Source organism: Akebia trifoliata, chromosome 16 (genome assembly GCF_017979445.1).
Source record: "Akebia trifoliata isolate Shusen 1 chromosome 16, ASM1797944v1, whole genome shotgun sequence".
Lineage (NCBI taxonomy): Eukaryota > Viridiplantae > Streptophyta > Magnoliopsida > Ranunculales > Lardizabalaceae > Akebia > Akebia trifoliata.
This window is the reverse complement of record NC_141390.1, coordinates 17,608,504-17,633,882: the sequence shown is the minus strand read 5'-3', so window position 1 is coordinate 17,633,882 and position 25,379 is coordinate 17,608,504. Positions and strand designations below refer to the sequence as shown.

The window sequence follows — 25,379 nt, the reverse complement described above, 5'->3', positions numbered from 1 at the left end:
AAAGAGAAAGATCGACTAAGGACTTACCTCTAGGAGAAATCGTAGTCCAATCGAATTCTTCGAAGCTTTAAACCTCGTCCACGAGCGTTCAAATGCAACACACATGCCAAGTTGCTCTCACGGTCGAACTCAAGGACCAAATCAACGAAAATCGAAGAGAAAATTAAGGGAAAGGAGAAGAATCGCCAGAAAGAAAAGGGGAAATCGAAAGAAGACGAAGAAGAAAAGGAAAATGAAAAGGCGCGCAAGTTTTAAGCGTTTAAAATTCGTACTGGTCCATGTTACCAGTACCGGTGAGGCAAGGTTTATCCTATTTGTGTCACTAGTACGGATAAAGGAAGTTTTGTTCAATCCGTATCCCCAGAACGAATGAAAGAAACAAGAATGCTACCCGTTTTTCAAATATGGATGAAATGGATCCACAAGCCATCCGTGTCTTAAGCACGGATCAGTCAATAAATAATAATAAAAAAAAGGGAAGAAATCAAAAATAAAATCGAGAAAAAAGGAAAAGAAAAGAGAAAAAAAAGAAAAAAAAAAGAAAAAAAAGGGAAATAATAATAAAAACTGAAAAAAAAATTAGAAAAAAGCAAAAAAACATTTTCAAAACCCTTTCGAGTTGCATTCTACTCCGATTTCTCAAAAACACGACCGAAGAAACATCCGAATTTCAAAACTCACAAATTTTCATCAAATCCAAAGTCTCACACGAGCTCCGCACCATCGAGATCAAGGAATTAATAAGGTAACTCTGTCAGACCCCGTGCTTGAGTAACCATTCTTTACAAAAGTCATCAATTCAATCGGTAATTCGAAGTCGTGTTTTGCAAAATTTCGTTTGGCCCGTAAAAATAAGGGTTTAGTCTATTCTTTGCAGTTCTTTGCACGCAATTCCTATAAAGAAGGGCAGCTGTAGACACTTTAATTCGAACGGGCCCTCACTCGAAAGGGCCCAAAAATAGTAGTTTTCTAATAAACTTGGCCAATGGGCCTTAGAGGCCCAAATCATTGAAATATGACACTTTTGTCAAAATCGAGGCCCCCTAAGACCCCCTAAGGGTCTAATGGGCCCACATGAAAAGATTCGGTATGCTCCCATTTACCCTGCCCCATTCAAAACATCGATTTTCCACAAAGTTGGCCAACGGGCTTCGAAAGCTCAAATCACTGAAAAATGGCATTTTGATTGAACCGAGGCCCCTAAGACCTCCCAATGGTCTAAGGGACCCACACAAGGGATTCGACCTATCCTACACTTTCCCAACCTTCACCACTTCGCTCGTATATCCAAGAACATCCGACTTTTAATAAAATTCTCCAACGGACCTAAAAGCTCAACTTGTCAACACGTGGCATTTTGATCAAACCAATGATTGCAAAAATCTCAAAAAAATTAGTAAATTAAAAAATGTGAGACTTGGGATGCCTACCCCTCCTCTACCTTCACCACTCCACCTCCAAATTCACAAATATCCTAAATCCGTTTAAAGGCCATGAACCCTCAATTCTTCAAAAATCAATTTCCCACCTTACCCCCTAACCTAAAATTAATCCCATATCACCTAAACCCTAAAACCTACCCACCCACAAAAATCCAATCCAAAACACAACCCTACCCAATCCTAAAATAACTTACAAACAATCTCCAAAATCCAAGCCCAACACTACAAAGTTCACAAGACATTATCCATATCCAATTCATTATCCAATCCACAACCCTAACCCATAAACCATCATTCACATCAAACCAATCACCAATCTACCATCAAAAGGTGACACATGTCATCATCCCCTTTCGCATCCCTCATCTAATCTCCTATCCCCATCACTTTTATCTTTCAATTCATCTAACCTATCACTTCTCTCCAAAAATCACCTTAACCCATCTCCACCCATACCCTAACCCATCATCCCTCTCTAACAACATCAACCACCAATATCCTATACACCCTAACCTATCACCATTCTCTAAACACCATCAACCACCCACATCACAACCCATATCTCCTACACCTTAACCTATCACTTTCCCTTAAAACACTCTAATAAAATCACCTAAACCAATACCTCCCACCATCATCACCAAACTAACCCATACCCTTTTCTCTAATCAACCAACCATCATCACCAATCAATTCATCTCATCACCTCATCCCTTTTAACACATGTCATCATCTCATTACCCCTCCCAAAAATTCAAACACCTAACCCCTTACACAACCCATTCTCCTAAATCTAAACACCTCACTTCTTCAACCAAAGCTAACACTTATTCTCCAAACAACTCCCTTACACCCCCATTCCTTCCATCAAGTATCACTCATCTCACCTCACCAAACACTCTACCCAAATGGATTTGAGTAGGATCCAAACTATTTGGATCTAAACATTATCCATTTCTACTCATTACACAATTACCCTCACTTCCACTCTAAATTTCATACCCTTCACCTCTAAAACCTATGCCATTATCCCTCATTTCAACCTTTCACCCCCATTATACCCTTAAATACCCTCCAAACATCTATAAATACCCCCCCTCTTCCCCAAAATGGTTAACATCTATCACTAAGAAAATTTTTATCAATTCTCTCTTACCAACTTTACATCAAGTCTCATAAAAAAAAAGAATTCAATTCAACTCTTCTCTTCTCTCCACCACTCTCTCATATTATCTTCTAAAAAAGAATTTCACTTTCATATATCATTAAGGACCTAAGAAGACATTGAAGAAGAAGAAGAATAAAATAAATGGAAGAAAAGGGAAGAGCTTCAAGGTAGGTTCAACAACACACCCCCTCTCTTCTTCTCTATCCTCTACACCTCCTTCTTCTATTACCCCCTTCCTCTTTTATTTTATTTTTTTAAAAGTCCTTTAAGATGTAATGCTTCCCTCTCTTATCTCCGGTAGATTGGACTTCGGTCCAATTGGATCTTTCTCAACCCATGAGAATGGATCCATAACCTTAGCCCACATTTTTTAAATAGGAATTATGTCCAAGGCATGTCTATTAGGATCATTTCCTTCAATGAGATGATCCTATAATTGAGCTGAAAAGCAAATCCTTATTTAGGGTACAAATACACGACACGTGGCACTTTATTTTTCATTTTTTAAATCAAAATGACTGGGTTCTTTGAGGTTACCGCCACTTGACGGGGAGAAAAGGGTGCTTAACACCTTCCCTTTTCTTCAATCGAGCCATTTACCCCGAATCTCAAGGTTTGATTATTTCTTATCCATCGTGAGTCACTACTTGCCAAAAATGTCACTTTTTCGAAAAATATACATCGGGTGACCATTCACGCCCACTTATAATATGAATGGTGGCGACTCCAAACCTTAGTAGATGTGGCCATTGTAATCGCGAAAACCACGTATCTACACCCATATAAAGAAATTGACCTTGGTCGGTTCGGTTCTCATTTGACCCTGAACCGAACTAACCCGAATCAAGTTGCACCATGGTTTTTAAAGTCGTCCGAAATCGAGACATATCACCCGAGTTAACTCGGTATCAGAACTGAACGAGACCAACTCACAAAGTCATTTTTTTGATCGAGTTTTACGTCTCATGTACAATTTTTCGAGTTATCTCACGAGACGTCTCAAACGTATCGGAAAACTCGTTCGAGACGACTCGGTATCGGAGCTAAATGAGATGAGAAGTGATACCGAGTTTAAAAACCATTAGTTGCACCCTTAACCATGGTTTTTAAATTCGGTATCTCCTCTCGTCTCATTCAGCTCGGATACGGAGTTGACTCGGATGATAAGTCTCATCTCGTTCGAATTGTCTCGTTCCATATTGAGACAATAGTTTTTAACCATTTAAAAAATCTGAAAAAATTCAGAAATGATTCATATTAAAAAATAAACCAAAAAATATATATAAAATTAATAAAAAATCGATTTGGGGGTAAAAGAATAGAGGATTGAGGCATAACTCGTTTGTCTTGGTTAACTTGGACGAGATTTTAAAAATCTCATCTGAGACGTCTCGTTTAAGTCACTAGTTAAACATTTTACTGCGTTGTCTTGTCCGTATTGTTCGTATCGCCCGAAATGACTCGCTTATCTCACGATACACGGTCATCTCATAACACTTTGTGAGTTGGTCTCGTTGGACTCTGATACCGAGTTAACTCGGGCGATACATCTCGGTTTCGAACGAGTTTAAAAACCATGCCCCTAACTAACTATAACTTCGTCTTTTTCGTAAAATTTCTCGTGTCCCTCGTCCTGGTGAAACTTGAAAGCAGGGGCATTGATTCGTGTTTTGGTTCTTTCAAATACCCCAATCTTCAACAACTGCTCTCACAAATTTTCCAACATCATCGTTTCTTCAAGGGTGGTTGGTCTCTCTTCTCTCTCTGAGATACAGATTTGATCGGTCGATTGTCGAACTCATCGTTTATTAAATACCCACCTATTGTTTTTCTAGTTTTCAGTATAGTTGCAGTTTAAATTTTTTCCAGGTCTATGGTACAGCGAAGTCCTATTACTTCCCGCATCTATCGAAGAATCGAACTTCTTTCTTTCGCATATATATATAGAGAGAGAAAGGGTCGTACGTCAACCCCTTCTGTGTTTTTTTAATAGGGTTTACGTCTCTTGTTTCTCTGCTCGTTTGAAGATCGAAGAAGGCCATTCAGCCATGTTTAAATCCTTCCGGTATCTCTCTCTCTCTCTCTCTCTTGATGTTTTTTTGGTCCTGTTGAATTCGTATCTAATTTAGGGTTTCAAGTTATATTTTCGATGAATTAATGCTAAAATTTTGATTAATTGAAAGTCTTCGCGTTTGTTATATAGGATTCAGAAGCCGAAAAATGTAAAATTTAGGGCGTTTTTTCGATTGAATTTCTGGTTAGAGTTTATTATGTATGACAGAGACGTTTGATTTCACATTTCTTGCATATTTGTATCTAAATGTTATTGTGTTTGATCGTAGTTGTTTCTTGGAATCGAATGAAGATGGATATGAGATTTAGCCTGCAAAATTATCTACAATTGGACTTGATAGATCTTTATTGTGTGGATGGTTGATGATTTCTAGTTTGGCAACTTCTTTGGTTAATGATCAGTAAATTTTTGCATTCTTGGATGATTCATGAGCATTAAATCTCATATATAGTGAATTATTTGTGGGGTACCATAAATGATCTTTTATTAGATAGACGTAATTGGGGATATTTAGTTCGACCGACGTTCTTCCCCGCTTCAGGATTTTAGAATTGCAATTTTAGGTATTTTATTCTATTGGTCAAAAATCTTCAAAAACTTATTGTAGATTTTGTTGGGAGATGGGATTGGGTTTGTAGCATGTGATGTTATTCATGAGTCTGATTTTGGTGTTTTGTGATCTGTTGGGCTGTTTTTATGTTTTTTCTTGTGGCTTTGTTTGGTCATCTCTACCTCCAGTTGCCTTTTGTTAACATACTACCGTTTGTCTGTACCTATGGCATGGTCATCCTCTTTGGGGTTAATGGGTTAAAAGAGGAAAGACAATAAAATTGTAGGGGTATTATTGAAAAGGGTTAGAAGATATAGGCAATAAAATTGAATGGGATGAGGGAAAAGAGAATAAAGTTGCATGTGAATTTGACTCTGAACTGCTCTCTATGGGGGTAAAACATTCAGAGAAGACAACCGTTGTGTTTTATTATATAGATTTTACTTATAAAAAATGTATATTTAGTTCAACAAAGATGCATAGCAATCATACTAGCATCTTATAAAGGTGAGGATGTAAACATTTCTAATGTCACACAAAAAAGCTTGCACGGTATAACACGATGGATATTGAAGGATGTCAATGGTATTCGCTTCCAAAGATTATAGATAACTATTTATGTCGTAGGGGGCCACACGAATGTTCTTCATAGGATGAATTCTTCTTTAAAAATGTGGAGTCTAGTTATCTTTCTATTTGCTTTGAAGTTCTAACCTTGGTTGGTTACTTACAGGGGTTCTCAAGAACAACAAAGTCAGCCACATGGACAGGATATACCTGCGCAGTCTTGGTATCCTCCATCGGTGGTTAGCTCCCCAAATTCTTCCCAGCCCTCCACACCGGGTAGCGGTTCTTCCACTGGCCTTACTGTGCAAAGACCTTCAGATCAGTCTCAATCCTCGCATGGCCAACTATCGCCTTCTGAGGCTGCAGGCATAATTTATTTGTTAAAGGACAAAAGGTGAGATCTTGATATATTAATTGGTTATTTTCCTACCCACGAATAATTTTACTCCTGGAAAGTTTTAAATGTTCGTAGTTGGTGGCGCTTATAAAGCAGACCGTGTTTCATTCTTTGTTTCCCATACCAGAAAATTTGACATCAATTTTATTGCATGAACAACGATTTTTTGTATTGTGGAGGTTATTTTTCCCTCCCATTATAATTACTGGGGGTTCATTAACTCTTATTGAAGCCTGCCTTAGACATTATTAAAAAAAATTCCTGAGTGAATGGAGTTTGCTGAATCACATTTGCATTGCTAACCATGAGAACATGATGTTATTGAAATATGGTCCAGCCACCTATCTGTTTGATATTTTATTTCTGGATGTTGGGAAGAGAAAATTGATGAAAAAGATATATGCATTCCCCAATTTTGGGTGAGAAGCATAGTGAATGGTGTGTTATTTTTTGAAACAAAAAAATAAAAATAAAAATTCATGAATGATGAGAAATGAAAAATATTTTGTGAACAAGCTTTATAGAAAATAAAATGATCAGCTTATAGAGTTGCAAGAAAGGAAAAGTGGCATTGATCATACCTTCTGTAAGATGGAATGATCAGTTTATGAAGTGGTGAAAAAGGAAAAGGGTCTTGTGAACGAGCTTTATAGAAGATTGAATTAATCAGCTTGTTACATATCATTCTAGTTTGTTTTTTATACATGGCCAGACAAGTAGAATTTAGGTTGTAATCTTCTCTGTTGGATGACTAATGTGATTGGGTTCTTGGATGATCGACCTAGAATTAGCAAGGTAAGAAGAGCTAAAATACAGACACTAATGATTTACCAGCAGGTTAGACATGCAAGTAACTTCAATTGACTGTGTAAGGCCTTAGATTTCTTCCCATGACATTATAGAAAATAATAAAATATAATAACAAATAAATAAATTATGCTGATCACACATAAGATGAACTAGCCTTTCTTTTAGTTATGTGTTGATTTTGGGATACTCATTAACATGATTACCCATGACTGGACATCGTTAAGCTTCTACAAAAGAAAAACATTCTATATTATCTGTGTGCCAAAAAATGATACAGGAGTAGAGAAAGGGAAAACCCTCGTGGCCTAGATTAGTAAAAGGCTAAGAGTGCTCATCATAGTCCTTTTGAATGTATTGTAGTGATATGGCTTGTGAAACATTGAAGATGACTCCATGGAGAGGTGACATGACACAATGGCAATTCTGTAATTGCTCTAGGAGCATGGGTGCTTCCCTTTTAAAGAAGTTGTGTCCTTTTATTCCCAAGGCGGTTTTTCTTTTTCTAAGGAAATTGTGTACCTGTTGAAGATGTTCTGGGGTAAAGAAATAAGCTTGGACAACTCCATCTCCACAGCCAAGAGTCAAATCATACAGGATCCTTGCTTTCCAGCCTTGAATGTGCATGCACTGTCATAGACACTTATCTTGAATAAGTGATATGAAATGTTAAATAGTGTTTAATCTGAGAATGTTTCTTTTTTGAATTTCTTATTTTGTTGGTGGGACTTGAGCATGAACTTTGATGAGCACTGTAAACATCTAAGCCATATGTAAATTTGAATTGCATTGCACATGCTGTGATTGGCTTGTTATGATAATAATATGTAACAAGCCGTTTTAAATAATTGGGGTAGTTTTAACAACTGTCATTCGATATTTTATGTTCTGGTTTGTTGATTATGTTATTGAATTCCATGTAGTGTTGATGAGTTACGGAAACTGTTATCAGACAAGGACGCATACAATCAGTTCTTGCTTTCACTGGATCAAGTAAAAATTCAGAACAATGTAAGTTGCAAAGGTTACCTTTTACAGTCGTGTAACGTTCTAACAAGATTTTTTTTTTCAATACATATTCTAGACATTTTTAAAATTTTCTTATATTTCCTATTATTCTCCCAGTCTTTCAACCAGATTTCAATCTTTACCAAGACTTTCATACACTGCTTGGTTTGTATCACTTGTTATGCTACATCAATCAGTCTCATGTTCATGTTTTACTAAAGCTGGAATCTCGAATCAGTTTTATCAGTGTCAGAGATGAGTTGTTATCTATTGAGGGAATTGGGTGACTCGTGTGGTTCTATGTTCTTTTGGCTAGATTAATGTTTGAAAAAGGAAAGAAGTTGGAATGAAAAGAGCTTGAAAAGCGGTTGTGGAAGGGCTCACTCATGGCCACTCTCTAGCTTCTTGATTAAAATGCAGAATTCACCCTGAATAGACCTTGGGGATATTGGGTGGGAAATCCAAGCCTTGTTCCAGGGTATTTTAGTTAAAAGACCATTGGGAATAGAAGACCATAGGAGACTAATACTGATGATAAAACCAAGGAAGTTCAGAACTTGGGCCTAAGTTAGGCCCAAATCCATTGCCCCACCTACAGATTATAATACCATCAAGGGAATCCTAGTAGAAATCCCAATAGCTTTTAGAGACGAATGAATAAAAATTTCATTGGGGGCTGATCCTAACCCGTATGACCCATGGCATTCTCCATGCAATATGGCAGTAAATAAGTTAAAGCACATTAAGAAGTGGAACTGAAAATACTTTAATGGGGATTGATGAGACAATAAATTAAGAAGAAACATATACCTATATTCACTCTAGGAGAGTTGAAGGGGGCAGAGGATGCTCTGAAGAACACTTTTAAGAGGAAGCAGTTCTCTTAAAAAATGGTGTGAAAAAAAGGGTGAAGGTGAAATGGAGAGGTAGTAGAGCTGGAAAATTGAAGGGTCAGATATCCAAGAGAGGTTCGACATAAGTCAGAAAGATGTCTGAGAACCCATTTAATACTCAAAAATAGTGGATTTGTTCTCTTGTGCCTGGGGACGTAGTCGTCAGTTTTAGGGTGATGAACCTCATTAACTAACTCTTGTAGCCTAGCTCTTTTGTTGCTTTTCCCAAAATGTTCTCTGTCTAAGTGTGCATGAATTGGTGTTTTCCAAACCTGTGATTTGGTTTGTTCGGGGAGGATTTGGAGGAGAGGATGGACACATTAAAAAATTGCCTCCCACATAGGCCATGTCTTGGTTATAACTTGTGATGATTCTTCAGGAGTTTAGTTATGTAAAAGCTCTTTATTCTCAAATAAGCTTCATGCTTACAGTGAGAAATTGGTTTTGTGCATTAGTTAAGTTGAATGATTTCTTTCTTCCATTTCTCCTTGTTTCAGCTATAATATTTTGAGTATAGTTTTCATCTAATATACTAGCACCCATTCCTTGTCGTGCAAATTTATTTTCTTTCTTAGCCTGGTGAATTTCATTTTGATTACTGTATTTTTTTCTCCTCGTCCCCCATTGTTATAGCTTCGGGATGAACTTAGGAAAGAAACTTTGCAGCTTGCAAGTGAGTATCTTGGCTGGCACACTAATGAATAGATGTATGTATGAGCATTTCAACAGTTGACACAAGTACTAACTTTTTTTTTTTTTGGAACAGGGGAGAGTTTGGAAAAGGAACCACGCATAGTAGAGCTTAGGAACCAGGTAAGCATACGCGAAGTCCCTCTTGTGTTTTGGCAAAAGTGTGGAAGTTGGTTTACTTAACATGTATACTTTACCTCTCTCTGTTTCAATTACAGTGCAGAATTATCCGAACAACAGAGCTTGCTGCTGCTCAAGAGAAACTTAATGAACTGCAGCGACAAAAGGAAGAAGCTTTAAAGTTCTATTCTCCCTCAACACTGCTCCAAAGGTTGCAAGGTAAATTTCTTGCTTCATCATAAGCCATGGTTGTTAATAGTTCTTCGTCTAAACCAACTTAATATGGTTTATAGAGTTTTTGACATGGATGATGATGATTTTGTTTGGGGATGATATGGGTTTGCAGATGCAATGAATAAGACAGATGAGGAATCTGAAACGCTTCACAGGCAGCTTCTCGAGAAGGAGATAGACATGAATGCTTTTGTACAGAAGTACAAGAGGCTCCGCACGACCTATCACCGACAGGCACTCACCCATCTTGCAGCCAAAACCTCATTTGGATGAAGAAAACTACTACTATACTACTACTACTAGTGGCACATGATGTACAAAAATACATATAACGGTTTGAGAAGGAGATGCTCTTTATTATGGATAGCATCTCAAATAGTATAATTGCTTGCAATTGGGACCCTTCCTGTCTATTTTTTCATACATTTCCTATTATACACACTGCTGATTTTCAAAAATAATTTATTGTGCAGCAATTATTATTATTGTTTTGGGTTTCTCCTTTATCTGAGTGAACTGATAGAATCTTTTTGGATTTGATGAACTGTTCTGTTCAATTGCCAGTAATGAGGTTTCAGGAAAAATGTGAATTTTCCACAGAAAATAGTATTTTTCTGTCAAAAGCTATTTTCTCCCCAACTCTGTTATTATCGTGATCACCGCCCCCCCGGGGAAAGTCCTACAACCTACAATCGGACCTGGGAGGGTGGCCTCAAGGAATTCATTGTTTCGTGGGGTTTCAAGCATTTGACCTACCCTTCCACAGGAGCTTATCAAGGCTTGCCACTAGGACAACCCTTGGGGTTAGGTGCAATGTGCCCTACCAAACTCTTGATCATGGTGAATTTGTTTTCCCATTTCAACTTTTCTTAGAAAAGTTGGTCAAGTATTTGAATATTGGAATTTTCATTTAGCTTTTTCCCAATCTAATATTCAATGCAGGAAGGAGAAGTGCTCAACTCGGTTTTATGAGGAAGTTTGCTAATTCGAATTGAAGGGTGAATGGCTAGGATGAGGAGAAATAAAGATTTCAGAGGTTTCAGTTTTCCTAGGAAATACCTGCCCTATCACGGCAGATGTCTAAACCATAAATTTATAAAATCTGAACTCATTAAAGCAAGAAATTCCATGATTTGATTCCATAAAATATGGTTCCGAATTCCAAACAGCCCCAAAACTGATATTTTCCTGACTTTAAATAAAATGTTTTTGGCTCAAAAAAGGAAAAAGAAAATAAATAAAAAATGCAACCCAAAAAACACATTCTTTGTTGAATATTATAGTGCCGAGCAAGTATTTGTGGGACACCAAGAAACCTTTGGTATATGATGTATTGTACAAATTTACTGCCATGGAAGGGCATTAATAGTACACGTTCCAGCACATTTGGAAAGTATACAACCTTAAAAAGTGCCCATTCTATGTAAATGTGGGAAGGTCAAAATATTATCCAATTTACATCACCCACATATAGGAAAAAAAATAGAAAAATAGAAAAGAGGGGAAGCAAGACCATACATGAGTAACTAAACTACACATTAGTGGATTCAATCTTTTCAAGCACCTCCAACCTTGTCTTTCTTTTCCAACTCTTCATCGTGGCAACGAGATTGAATAGCCCTACAATTTGAGTTTTACTATATTCCTGCAAGGCAACAGACATTGTTTCTTGATAATCCAAACTACAATATCTAATAAGACCAATCATATATGATAGAGCCAAAGTAGTGGAAAAACCGTTTATTACCGGATAAGCACGTGCCCAGTGGACATACTCAGTTTCTGGAAGGTAGTAGGCCTGTTTTAGAAAGAGAGGAAGATAATATCAGTTTGTCCATTTACGCGGGCACTTGTAAAATCTTTTGGAAGCAAAATATAAAGATTCTAACAGAAGAATATAAGCAAGGCTACAACTTAATTATAGTGATATTGTTTTAGGGTTAGAGATATCATAGCCCTAGAAATTGCATACAACCTCTGAATCTTTGTTGACTTGGGGGGCTAAAACACGATGATCAAAGATGAATAAATGTCTTAGACATAGGTCACTCAAGGCAGTTTTAGGACTAAGAGAATATATTTTTTTTTTTGAAAATAAGAGCAGATGATATGCTAAAGATGCAAATATTTATTTTTCAGAGAAGCATATTCACTAAAGTTCAAAACTATTTTTATATTTACCTTGATAAAAGCTTCAACTGTCTGCAACTTTGGCCTCACATTTGTGAAGACAAAATGTTGTAGTCTATTGATCAAGACCTGAATGAAAAAACAGACAGCAACTCATTTTGACAAGTTACACAAGACAGAAATTTAGGTAAGAATAAGAAGAAATAATCGTAGTCCTATCCCAGTTAGAAGAAAACCTGAAGATCTAAAGACATTAGAGCTGGTCCTTCGTCTGTACACCTCTTTACTCGTGATAGGCCTTCAATAAGTGTTTCGGAAACATTTTTCAACTCCATATTCTAAAGGGAGATCTTGAACCTGGTAGAATAGCAAATGGACTACCAATAATTATGCATTCAAACGTTGAAAATCTAGGATGACTTGAAACTGGTTTTGACAGTAGCATAGCTTTAAATATCAGAGCATAGGATATGAAACTGGATATGGGTTTACTAGGGAAAGGAATCAGGATATGATTCTTTTTACATAACTATACAAAGATTAAGATGGATCCTGCCCAATATTACTAATAACAAATTTGCTGAGAATGTTAGGAGAAAAAAAAAACATAATTAATTGTTATATGAAACAAGAAATTGTAAAGTAGAAATGTCCATGCAGTGTTCGGTATTCCTCTTGTTCAACTATCAGGTACATAAGAATGTTGACGTTTCAGGGTATTATAATTACTTTTGAACAGAAAAAATCACCTGTGCATTTCATATATCAGGAGTGGTACTTTTAGCATGGAAACCAAACTCTCACAGAAGTAGATGATCAAGGTTTTCGCAGTTCTTTTTGTGTAATATCCAAGGATAGTTTGCAAGTTAAACTGAGAAACATCCATACATCAAACTAGATGATGGTGGTATATTTCTAAAATGCCAGCACCACAGAATGAATGAACAACAATTAAATTGAATGCTAAACTAAGGGGAAAACTAATGTCACCATTAACTAGCTTCTGAAGATGGGAAAAGAAAAAAAACATTTACATAGAAAGACCCTTAAAGAGTAAATCTTGACAATTATGAAATTAATGGGTTGGTCCCTGGTGGTAGGAGACATTACCTCCTTGTGAATTCCCCCATGAGCCATCCTTGTTTTATAATGCTTAAATTCTCCCAACAACAAATCAACATACCTATCAATGTGTGAAATATTGTCAAACAAGGTTTGCATTTCAATTGTATTAATCACAATTTCTAGCATACGGTAGAAAGGATGACAAGGAAAATCAGAAAATATTTAAAGTGTAGAGTATGAAAGAGAAAATTTTGGTATATAAGATAGTAACTGTGGTACATGCGTGGATAGACGTATAAACTAAAAAGTTATACCCAAACTTTGGATGTTTTATTAGTCATCATGATCATTTATTTATTTATTATTATTTTTTAAGACATAAACGTCGACGTCAATGTAAGACTTGTCTTAGATACAATAGTATAAACCTCTACTAAAGGGGCTAACGAAACCAGATGTCTCTAATATCCACAGAGCACAAAAGTCAAAAACTTTTGGCAGACCCTATTTCTACCCACTTATCAACCTCTGATCTCAATCACTCATCAGCCTTTTCTACTCATCAAATGCCCAATAATATGACCTTAATAAATATTATTTACTTACAAACTTAAAATCCTTCTAATAGAATATTCAAAGTTGTCCAATTTCTCCCCCAAATTTACTTAACTGTCCAAAGGGAGATTTTTTGATTTTCCAAAAGAAGAAACTAGAAAATAGAACCGGCGTTGAGATGAGTTCATTGCAATGCGACAGTGAGATATATATTGCACCGTCACTATTGAATTGTTGAATCTTATTTTATTACTGTTCCTTTACAAAGGATTTCTTTCATATTTCTATTCATTCCCTCTTTTGTCTCTCAATGCAAGAAGCAGAAGATCAATATAACAAGCGCCTTCCATTTTCATGATTCATATCGCCACTCTTTTGAAAACAAATGAAGATTGGCCCCTTTGATCTTCCATAAGGGGTATTAAAATATTGGTATATTTCAATCTCTTGGGAAAGGGAAATACTTGGTGAAATTTTCATACCAATGTGGAAATCACACATTATTCAAGAAATAATGGAATATCGATATTTGTCATTCAAAAAACATTATAAGATGCTAAAATAAGCATGAAAACACCCCCACAGTCATCAAAATACTAAAACAACTATATATAGTGCTGAAATGAATGTTCATGACATTCTGTATCTAGTAGCTCACAACCAAAACGAACCATAATTAGAAATGAGAATGATCACAATCATGTTATTTTAAATACATAAAAGTAAAATAGAAATGCTCTGAAGCCAGTAAGGTAGAGAACGACCGGGGCAAAGAACACTTATCCTTCCGTGGACTCACTGAATCCAATTCCTTTGAGTAAATACCCCAGAGGGGGGCTTTAGCCCGAGAAGGGGACCCCGCTCCAGAGGCAGGTTTGGCGTCACTACTTCATCGACATACATTTCCCCTACAACATGACAATCAGCTACCACCGACATCATAAAATCAACCTCCTGCCTACCTAACCTTCTCATAGAACAACACCCAATAAAATTCCTCACCTTCACAATCACCCCAGGAGAAAAAAAAACTGGAAGACCAGACACGCTACCCAATTTCCACCATGTGAATAACTCCTAAACCCTAAGGTTACCATAATGAAGTACAATTAATAAGTTAAAATAGAGGTTATTGTAAAACTAAAATATTTTTTCAAGGTTTATGTGCAACCAGCAACTAATGGTGTGCAACTAGTCGGTCCCTTATTTTATTTCGGAGTGTGAACCCCTTCAAAAAATTTAATACAAGTCCTCCAATTAAGGGAAGGGGAATGTTATCTTTTATTAGATCCTTCTTGTTTTCATGTAATCCTCACGATTTCAAGCCTCCAAAACATTTGTTACATTGCATCTGTAGATGATAAAAGAACATAAAAAAGAAAGGCAGTCACATTGATTAAATTACAAAGTGCATCAAATAAGAATTATCCATCAGCCAAGATCCTTCCTTCCTGTTGTCTAATATCCAAACAAAAGAAATCTTAAAAAAAATAATAAGAAATAAAATAAAATCTAAATTTAGGGGAAGCAAACCCTTCTTCCGTAGAGAAATAGCTTATTGATGGAACAAAACGCCCAAAGATCTTAAATTCTAGTTAGTCCCATATCATCTAGAGTTCCTCAAGATTACGTAATGCACTTGAAAAATGTGGATAATACAAGATACAAGTAGTTTCAAATCCAAAGTTTAATTGTACTCCAATGATAGTTCATTCTCTTTTTTTCACCAAGACCCAAAGAAATATATTGTTCTAAGTGAATAATATATGAAAGTCTTCTATTGTCGATGTGGTCTATGGGTCTCATAAAATTTAACTAGAACTTCATTACATATTTATACAAGTATGCTAACCATCAGCCTCACCATTCATGTAATGGAACATGTTTTATGAGAAAGAAATTAGACGTGCATGTTATGGTTTGTGCCTTTGTGGCGCCTGATGGTACTGGTCAGGAATGAGTACTGCTCATCCATTAATACAGTGGAGACACCAACCAAGGGTACTTTCGTAATTTTACTGGTATTATTTAAAACCCTAGTTAGGTTTTCGGCATATATATTCGGTGAAAGGGTATAATAGGTAACTATGAAAGAACTGCACAAGGAAATAAAAACTCTGTTAACAGTTACAATTTAAGAGGAAGCTAACCATCAAAATGAATTACAATCTAAGGAACTACAAAAGTTTCTTGCACTGCTTTAATATACCACATTTATATTAATATTAATTAATATTTAAAATACATATAAAAAAAAAGGAATTTTATTATTCTTTCAATTTATCTAATTCTTTCTCCCACTTGAGCCCGAACATTTGGCGGCCAAAAGGTACAATGAGATTATAACGGAAAACCTGCAATTTATTACAAACTTGTTTTAGTCCTCGAAGGAAAACTTTAGAAGAGATTATATTTAGAAAAAAAAAAAAAATACGATGCATGTGGATCCAGAGCATGCAACAAGATTTAAAGTTTGTCTCGAGGCAATATCTAGGACAGGAGAAAAATTGGTATCTTTCAACCGAAAAAATCCCGAAACTTTGAATGCTTTAGAGTCAATGTTTCATTCCGGTCTCAGCCAAAATCAAAATGTATTGGCACATTCCAAGATGGTATGAAACTTTAAGCAATCTTCCAAACCTTCCGATTGGTCCACCATCTCTTGGACTGACTAGTCTAAATTAAGAGAACTGCTATCAGCACCCAAATTTTTTTTACTTATTACACCCCAATTAAAAATAAGGGAAAGGTAGAGAATAAGTAAAAGTTGGGGTGCCAATCGCAGCTCTCTCATTTTTTTTATTTATTTGGGGGGGCTAGTTTTATATTTTTGGGGTCTACGATTTTATATGAGCCTAATCATAATTGTAAACAACTATTGAAATTGTTTGAATGAGAGTTATAATGTTGAGATTATAGTTTTTTTTTTTGTTGATACATGGGTTTCCAGACTTGGTCCGACTTTATATTTTTTGGGCCTACAATTTTATATGAGCCTAATCATAATTGTAAACAACAATTGAAATTGTTTGAATGAGTGTTATAATGTTGAGACTATAGTTTTTTTTTTTTTTTGTTGATACATGGGTTTCCAGACTTGGTCCGACTAATCCCATGGACACACCCATCGCCACTTCCAGTACATGCCTTGCGTGCCTAGCTTTTTAAAGCACCAAGGTGGTGGCCAACATGAGGTGAAGTAATTTGAACTCAAGATCTCTGCTTCTTGAGGCCTGGTCCTGGTCTTGGCCATCTCACCAACCCTTTGTTGGTTAAGATTATAGTTTGTTTGAATGTATTATAATGTAGAGATTATAGTTTGAGCCAAACCTTTGTAGTTTGAAGAGTGTGTTTGAATATTTACTTGGGTTGTGATAAATAATTTAAGAAATTGGCGTGTAATAAGTAAAAGTTGGGGGTGCCAATAGCAACTCTCTAAATTAATTGGGTTGGCAAGTAAAATCAACAACATATATATTTGGATATATTGTTTTTAATGTGTCCACCGGCACCATATATTACACACCAACATAAATTTCCTAGTGATGATTATTTAAATGACTCACCTTATCATTGATAGCGCGCATCTGCAACTTCAGAGACTCAGAATCTTGGATCCATTTGGTGTCATTTCCATTCACTCCATTAGCATGTGCTTTCTTCAGGGCTAACCGCCACTCAGCAATATTGCTTCTTATCTCCTTATTGAGTTCAACCCACTCTGGTGCACATCCATTTTTTGAGAGAATTCTATACAAGGTATCTTCTGCGGGGTCTGCATGGGGATTAGTATCAAGGTTGAGGGGTTTCCCTTTTCCAGGTAAGTTCTCAAACTGCCCTTCTTCCATAGAATGCCATATTCTTTGCTCAACAACATTGATGATGTCTGTCTCTGATCTGACCAAAGTGGATTAATCAATATCACAGACCAATAAACTTTACACAATCAGAGACAATAATTTAATAATGTACTTATGTACTCAAAACTAAAGCCATAAACCACTAGTGTCATCTTCTTCCCTCACGTATCTCACAAGGGCTGACGTGGTCACCATACAAGGAATGACGTATAGAATTGGTTTGGTGGGCTTGAGAAAACCTACCACTTTCTAAAGATATCTTCTGCATGGCTGAGAGGTTTGTGTCCGCAGAAGAAGGTTGATGGGGTAGGTCACCTATGTCCGAGGTAGATAACATACACTCCCTACGTCTAATGACCATGTCCATAGAGTCTGTGTCTTATGTGTCAGATCATGTGCCATTGTAAATATGTACGTGTCAAGAGTTCTTATACATATGTATTTGTACAAGTTCTTATAAATGAATCAAGTTGTTGAGTTTAGAAATACTAATAAGCCTCCATAAAGCGTAGTACGACTCACTTGAAGATTTGATGTTTCTTTCTGGTGAAGGTTGAAAGACTTGGCATCATGGTTTTAAAACTAGTTTTGACGTTTCATCTCGTCCATGAACGAGTCTAAGTCGTCTCATTCAACAATGAGAAAAATGAACTATGGTTTTAAATCTCGTCCGATACGTTTGACTTGTCTATCCGTCTCATTGGTGGACGATACCGAGAAGTATCGGATGAGTCCTCTCAGTCTCGGACGAGATTTAAAACCATGCTTAGCATACACTTTGAATGAGGGGTGTTGATTTAGTGCCCAAGCACGTGACAAGTATATAGTGTTGTCAAATACAATCGCATATTCGTATATGCTATTTTCAAAGTGAAAATTGCATATGCTACAATTGCATACCCCAAATTATTCTATTTGCCAATATGTGATGGCTATTTTTTTGGGTGATGGCATATGCGAAGTGTACGATTGCATATGTGATTTGTGCAATGACATATTTTTCTGCATTTCTTTTTCAAATTTTTTTTCTTACAACATATGCCATCGCATATGAGATGTGCAAAATCACATATGTGAACATGTGCTAGTCGCACATGGTCACATATGCTATTTAACAACATTGCAAGTATATACCCAAGTCAAGTGCCAACAATGTGTCTCGAGCATATGAGAAAAACAAAAATCCGTGCTGCGTGTAGCCTTGTAAGTTGTCATCTAATTAATAAAATTGACTACAGGTATTGCCATATCCCTTTGCCTTCTTTTGTTGTTTTGCACTCGTGTGTAGCTTTGGTAAGCTATTTCAACAACCACAACCGTGGCACTACGGCAAGGTGAACTCTGAATCACCATCAAAAGCTAAAATTATAGCGACTAGCACATCAAAGACATGAAATTACGAACAGACCTGATAAGAAAACCTAGTTTTCAAATCAATTGTGAGATTTAACAATTAAACAAGCAAAGATTCTCATTTAATTTTAATAGCAATTCGTCTCACACGGTGCCTTATACCCATAAAATACGAAACCCTAACAAAAAATCGTCCTTTAATTTAAACAATTACGTCTCACGATGCCTTAAGCTCATAATATCCCGAACCCTAACCCTAACCAAAATTAACGAAGAGGAAGATAAGAACAGACGAACCTAACGGCGTTACGTTGGCCACGGAGTTCAGGAGGGAGTTTGCGATCATTAACGGCGTCTATAACGTTGGAAAGGCGATCAGCGAGCTTCTTCTCTGGTTTGTACGTGGATGAATTGGGCTCGAGGTCGGGCTGGGCCCGTGAAGAAGAAGAAGCCCATCTAGGTCCGTGACCCACGTATCCGACGAAGAAGAGAAGAGTAGGGACACGTGTTGATCCCGTAAGAGACGATGGCGCTGCTACTGCTGCGATCGTTCTCGCCATCCGCGTTGCCATGCCAAAGCAAGAAGCCAGGAACGAACATCATCGCTCACGCCTCTCTCGCTTCGACTTGTTTAGTTGTTTAGCGTGCAACATGACTAGATCTAATTACACGTGGCGTCATCATTGAGAGGTCAATGGATCGGATCAGATCCGATATCCGATCTGATAATTTTGGACATAAATTGAGGATTTGGGTTCTATTAATAAGGATCTAATCCGTTTAATATCCGATTTGATAGCCTATGGATTGATTCTAAATCAACCATTTTACGGTTCGAAAAAATGTGAGAGATCATGTACTTTATATTACATATTTTGTATAAATATATAAAATTTATTTGTATTTTCTATATCAAATCAAATTAAATTGATTCGATCTTGATCTGGTCATTATTGTTGGTTTTGGATCTTAGTATCGAGATCCTATGAAATATAAAAATATGACCCAGCAAGTGTCCGATCAAATTCTTATTAGATCAATTTCAATCCCTGAGTGATCTTGATCTAATTCGAAACTGATCCATTGAAAGTCCTATAAGCATCCACCAATATTGAGTTGAATCCTCTACTTTGGACGAGTCAATCATTTACATCGATTTAAAATCATTTATATAATATATATTTCTATTTTAATAATTATAATTTCTTTTTATAAGGTAGATTAGTAGATCTTGAATCACGAGATCTTATTATACAGATGATAAACATTAAAAAAATTATTATTACCTTATATTGAAAAGGGAATTAATTTCAAAGATTGCATTTTTTTAAATATGGACCAAAAGGTCTCCAAAACAAACTTATAGATGTTTTGATACCCAATATTCAAAGTATTTTCCTTACAAGAATCTCTTGAAATTTTACTTCACTAAATACTTACAATAATCTTCAGAGTCTCATTCAAATCTTTACCAAAAAAATATATATATATGTTTTCTTTCCATGGCACATAAACCCTAGCTCCATAGTTTGATTAGTTCTTGTTAGTCCTATAAGAGAAGACGTAGATTGAGGGACATGCCATCAATTTTAAAACACGGGACTTACTCAAATATTCACTGAAACATTGAAGACCACATGTCATGTGAATTAGATATATAGTTTCTTCAAAGCTTCAAAAAGACATTTTACTTATTTTCAATTAATGCTCCAAAAGGTTCTTGTAAACGGGGATAAAGTCAGTTTTTAGGTCAATGGAGGCAAAGTACTAATGATGGTCAACCGATAATCTTGATTTCCTTCAATGCAAATATTGGGCTCCTTACAACAAACAATGACTGGCTAATAATCTCCATAATAGTGACAAAAAATTCCCTCTAAAATCATAGATTTTAGAACTTGTGAAAAAACTTGTATTAGGCTTAATATCTCATAATTTTATTCCTTCAACATTACAGTCTGAAGAATAAGAAAGGTTTTTTTTTTAAATAATTGAGGATGATGGATTTTGGCAAGAAACTCAAAAGCATCATTTTTATATTCCCAAAATTTTTCCTAACTGTTTTTTGCGAAATTTTTTTGAATTTATCTGAATTAAATCTCTTGCAAATAATTATAGAACAGAAACTTTGTTATTATTTTCCATGAGAGTGAATATTGATTGAAGGTGAGGATCCTTAAGTTATTTTTTCTTTAGTTTGGGGAGCAAAATCATCTTATTTTTCTTTTCTTTATTTTTTTAAAATAAAAATCATTAGGGTCAACAAGGAATGCATGTAGCCAGTTTGAAAAAACATAAGGGACATATCTATTGTTGAAAGAAACATAGGGAGTTAAATGATGGTTTTTTTTTTTTCCATAAGTTTTGTGAGACTTATGGCATGTATGTCATCAATTTGAAATATTAAAAAGGAGGGGGTACATCTAATATTGATCAAAACATAGGACGAGGGGAGGGAGGGGGGGGGGGGGGAGGTTAAATCAATTGTTTATTATTATTTTTTAAAAGTTCAGTGACTGTAACCATCACTCATCCCTATCTCACTATGTGAAAATCGTCAATATTGGCAAAAGAATTTGTTGGGCGTGGCCAGACGAATTTTTGAAGTGAAATTCTGCGGCCATGGGCCCACGAATTTTGGGTATTTTAACTCATATAAACATAGGTCGAATTTTTCACCTCTCTCTCTCTCTCGATTGTGAGACGCTCTCCCTCTAGTTCAATCTCTCTGTCTCTCTTCCTCTCGATCTCTCTGTCTCTCTTCTTCTCGATCTCTCTCTCTATCTTCCTCGATTTGATCTCTCGCTCTCTATCTCCCTCGATCTAATCTATCACTCTTTATTTGATTGCTCGATATCTCTCTCCGTCTCGAAGTGATCTTGATCTATAAACATTTAAAATGATAGAGTGAAGTAGAAGCCATTAACCTAAGCATCGAAGTCACTCGAAATTTCTCAGGTTGGTGGATCCATAATGCTGTTCAGGTTGTTGAAGATAAGATCTAGGGTTTCTGATTCTGCAAGTTCTTCGATCTCAGAGCTAAGTCGAAGCTAGATCTATTGAACTTGTTGAAGGATCTAAAAACCCTCACAAGTTTTGCTCTATGTCGCGAAGGTCACTGATGGAGCCCCCAACAAACTTTCCAAGATGTATAAATCTCTTTCTCTCTATCACACACACACACACATTCACTTTAGATTTCATTAATTGAATCGTTGGATCTGTTGTTTAATTGCTACTGAGTACATCGATTTGATCTATTTTTATTGTTTTTGAATTCTTATGGATGTAGAAAGGTGGTGATGTCGTTGATTCTCAGTTTACATGGTTGGGATAGGTTTTCTTGAATTTTACAAATCAATTGCATTCATAGGAAGAAATCCAACCATGTAAACTTAGCTTTTGTATGGATTTATTGGATGTTTCTACTCTAAATAAGTAGACTTTCTTGGATTACTTCTATATTTGTTTGTGGATTAGTAGGCCTAGTTATTCAATTTCCATTTACGGATAGTAAGCATAGAGGTATTGATCAACTCCTTGGACAATGCATCTCTATCATTCTAAATGGGTATAGTTTCTAATCCTACCTTACCTCTGCTCTTTTCTTTGGCTTATTAGCTTTTTCTTGAAGAAATCTCTTGGGATATTCAAAAGGCCGAGTAGGATTGGAGAATTGTATTACTAAGGTATTTCAATCATGTTGGAGCCCATGAGAGTGGTAATCTAGGTGAGGATCCCAAGGGCATTCCAAATAATCTCATGCCTTACATCCAAAAAGTAGTTGTTGGCAGATTGCCTGAGCTGAATGTATACACAGTCATGATTATCCAACAAAAGATGGTAGTGTGGTATGTAAAGCTTTGTTGCCTTTTTCTTGATTTATTGAACAAGCCTTTATTTTTTGGCATGAAAAAATACTGGTCGGCATATGAATGATCCAAGATTTCATGTTAAGTGAGACATCATGAAAAGGCCAACTGTTTGTATATAATTCCTTAATTTCAATTGTTCGTTACGGTTAATTATTACAATGCCAACTGAGATTATCTTCAACTTCTATCTATTAGAAATTAGATTAACTTCATTCTACAGATTAGATTTGAATTTTTTTCTTATAGAATTTGTTTTATAGTTGATGATTTTGTATGTAATGACTAGATTCGGCTTTTTTGAACCATTTTGATTTGTTTTCTGATTTTACCGTCAAATTCCAGTAGGCCCACCCTGCTTTTTTTGTTTTGAATCAAACCTCATAGTTTATGGTTTTGAAAGAAATCAGGAATTCCTTGGCTCTGATGGAATATAACCAAGTCTTTTTAGCTTATAAAAGCCTATTAATTATGACTTATGAATTATCCAACGAGGACATGATTTCTCCTATAGATTTGAATGCTGATCAACACTTTCTCTCTCCTACAGAATTCTTTATATTACTACCCCACTAAGTTTTTTCTGAACTCATATGCCCATTGTTTTTATCTGAATACTAGTGCATTTGTAGATATTCTTTCTGACGTGAATCCATTCTTGTCTGGGGTGGTCCTTTGTGCACTTATGCTGATTTATTAAGAAAGGAGATGCTTTGTTGGTGGTGATAAATAGTAAATACTAATTACAATTTTCATTTGGGATTGATGCTTTTGTAATGTAAAATTGATTTATTTTTTATGATACATTGTTATTAGTTTGGGAATATGCTCTATTTCTTTTATAAACATTTTTTACTAAATAGTAAATACTAACTATAGTTTTCATTTAGGACTGATGCTTTTGTAATGTAAAATTGGTTAAATTTTTACAAGTTTGGGAATATGCTCTATTTCTTCTGTAAACCTTTTTTTTTTTTTAACTTATGTTTATTAAGTGCTTAGTTGCTTTAGGAGGTGTTTGCCACTCTACTCGTAGGGAGTTGATGTTCTTCTTCCTTTTCCTCTTTAGAACGATTAAATGTTATTTTTCCTATTAAACTTATGCTTTCCAATATTGCTTCAGCCAAGAAGACATTTAGCAACAGTATATAGGCCAAAGCAATGTTGCCATGGACTTGATTAACAGTGTTACAGGTGTGGATGAGGAGGGTCGGTCTTGCCAATGGATTCTTACTTTCGCTACTAAAAGGTATAGTCATGTGACTTTAGTTCAATTTTTTTTTCTTGCTGGAATGTAGAGCTTTTACCGGGAATCTGATCACTTTACTATTAATTTGTGCTATTATGTGTTAATGTAGTTCTTTTAATTGCTGTCATAAGGATTCATTTTTCTACGGCTATGTTGATTGAGAGCCTTAACCCATCCTAGATTGTTTCAAATGTATTGTTAACTTTTCCACTCATGGAGGGTCAAGTACTGAGTTGATTTATTGTTGGTTAGGAGAGAGATTATTAATTGGGTTTCTTTCATCAGCAATTTGATCCCGACTTACTCACAAAACTTTGAAAAATGTATTTTTATACTATATTTGAATAAGAAATTTTGTAATTTTGTTTAATATTTTATAAAGTATCAACATATTTTTATTTTTTTGCCGGTCCCAAGCCCGAATAAAGGAGGAGGGAAAATGATGATGCAACTTCTTATAATAGGCTATCAAGAGGTATGTTTTTGTACTAAATTTCTAGATAAATATGTGGGTTCAAATTTTATTGTTCCGTTCTGAATATTTATGCAAGCACAAGTCCTTTTTGTTATGTAACGTTGTGGACCATTAGTATTGCCTTGTTAGAAGCTATTGTTCATTAGTAAAATTATTTAGCTAAAATTCTTCATTAACTGGACTAAAGATATTCATCAATGTTGCTTTTGAGTATCTTAGCCAATTTTGCACTCTCTGATTCTCGAATTCCTGATTATACAAGGAAAGTCAATGTGTATAGCTTTGGGAGCTCACGACAGCTCTACTTCCATTTCAAGGGATGACTCATGTGCAGGCTGCATTTGCTGTGTCTGAGAAGGTTGGTTATTTGATACTTCTCTAGTTATTTTTGGCATATTAACATTTCAGATAATTTTCAGTAACTCCTTTCATTTTATATTAGATGATTTGTTTATTCTTTATATATATATATATATATATATATATATATCGCTTTGGGATTTTACGAAAGTAAAGATGTTTTAGAATTAAGTGTTTAGAAAAGTTCCTAGAGAGAGCTAATTTGATTGTATGATTCAAACTATCGATTTGGCTGATTGTCAGAAAAATGAGACTTATTTGCATGCTTATGAAGAATTTCTGTATGTCTTTCTAATATTGAAAGCGGCCACTTTGGCTTGAAGCCAAAGGTTGTTCTTATTTGATTTTAGACATTTAGTAAGTTCTCCTAGAGTCCCCTTTTAGAAAAATCTAGTCATGGAAGTCCCTAGGACATTTGCTTTTCTCTGATTGAAACTTGTAATTTGATTGATTAGTATAGGTTGTTAATTTGTTTGCATATTTAGTCAAGCTGAATGTTTTCTTGAAACA

General features: G+C 35.6%; 3 protein-coding genes across 6 annotated transcripts; 1 reads left to right on the top strand and 2 right to left on the bottom strand.

The window, feature by feature from the left end:
- The first annotated feature begins 4,220 nt into the window (after window positions 1–4,220).
- On the top strand, window positions 4,221–10,435 carry LOC147382683 (vacuolar protein-sorting-associated protein 37 homolog 1-like). The gene is made up of 7 exons (XM_086428346.1): window positions 4,221–4,675; window positions 5,968–6,195; window positions 7,929–8,016; window positions 9,540–9,579; window positions 9,673–9,719; window positions 9,815–9,935; window positions 10,063–10,435. Exons 1-7 carry the CDS (start codon window positions 4,659–4,661, stop codon window positions 10,221–10,223), a joined length of 702 nt encoding a protein of 233 aa, XP_086284472.1. The 5' UTR covers window positions 4,221–4,658; the 3' UTR covers window positions 10,224–10,435.
- A 767-nt stretch (window positions 10,436–11,202) lies between these two features.
- Window positions 11,203–13,175, bottom strand: LOC147382682 (uncharacterized). 2 transcript variants are annotated; one of them, XM_086428365.1, is made up of 4 exons: window positions 12,317–13,175; window positions 12,132–12,209; window positions 11,688–11,748; window positions 11,203–11,595 (listed from the first exon to the last, which is right to left on the bottom strand). In XM_086428365.1, the coding sequence occupies exons 1-4, from the start codon at window positions 12,413–12,415 to the stop codon at window positions 11,588–11,590; spliced, it is 246 nt and encodes an 81-aa protein (XP_086284491.1). In that variant the 5' UTR covers window positions 12,416–13,175; the 3' UTR covers window positions 11,203–11,587. The 2 variants fall into 2 exon arrangements, with proteins under 2 accessions (XP_086284491.1, XP_086284490.1); XM_086428364.1 differs by having other exon boundaries at window positions 11,698–11,748.
- Window positions 13,176–13,239: 64 nt separating this feature from the next.
- LOC147382681 (uncharacterized) lies at window positions 13,240–19,544 on the bottom strand. 3 transcript variants are annotated; one of them, XM_086428361.1, is made up of 3 exons: window positions 19,211–19,541; window positions 17,267–17,597; window positions 13,240–13,263 (listed from the first exon to the last, which is right to left on the bottom strand). In XM_086428361.1, exons 1-3 carry the CDS (start codon window positions 19,483–19,485, stop codon window positions 13,255–13,257), a joined length of 615 nt encoding a protein of 204 aa, XP_086284487.1. In that variant the 5' UTR covers window positions 19,486–19,541; the 3' UTR covers window positions 13,240–13,254. The 3 variants fall into 3 exon arrangements, with proteins under 3 accessions (XP_086284487.1, XP_086284488.1, XP_086284486.1); XM_086428362.1 differs by lacking the exon at window positions 13,240–13,263 and adding an exon at window positions 15,798–16,054 and having other exon boundaries at window positions 17,267–17,592; window positions 19,211–19,544; XM_086428360.1 differs by lacking the exon at window positions 13,240–13,263 and adding an exon at window positions 15,798–16,054 and having other exon boundaries at window positions 19,211–19,540.
- Window positions 19,545–25,379: the final 5,835 nt, after the last annotated feature.

Bases quoted from the DNA above. Each gene is read 5' to 3' on its own strand.
- LOC147382682 (XM_086428364.1), bottom strand. From the start codon at position 12,415: ATGGAGTTGAAAAATGTTTCCGAAACACTTATTGAAGGCCTATCACGA. The intron at 12,210-12,316 runs GTTTTCTTCTAA...TTTTTCATTCAG, and splicing joins TAATGTCTTTAGATCTTCAG to GTCTTGATCAATAGACTACA. The intron at 11,596-11,697 runs GTAATAAACGGT...GTTGCCTTGCAG, and splicing joins ACTGGGCACGTGCTTATCCG to GAATATAGTAAAACTCAAAT.
- LOC147382681 (XM_086428360.1), bottom strand. From the start codon at position 19,485: ATGGCAACGCGGATGGCGAGAACGATCGCAGCAGTAGCAGCGCCATCG. The intron at 17,598-19,210 runs GTTCGTCTGTTC...CACTTTGGTCAG, and splicing joins GGCCAACGTAACGCCGTTAG to ATCAGAGACAGACATCATCA. The intron at 16,055-17,266 runs GTGAGTCATTTA...AATAAATTGCAG, and splicing joins TGCGCGCTATCAATGATAAG to GTTTTCCGTTATAATCTCAT.
- LOC147382683 (XM_086428346.1), top strand. The intron at 6,196-7,928 runs GTGAGATCTTGA...AATTCCATGTAG, and splicing joins TATTTGTTAAAGGACAAAAG to TGTTGATGAGTTACGGAAAC. The intron at 9,580-9,672 runs GTGAGTATCTTG...TTTTTGGAACAG, and splicing joins AGAAACTTTGCAGCTTGCAA to GGGAGAGTTTGGAAAAGGAA.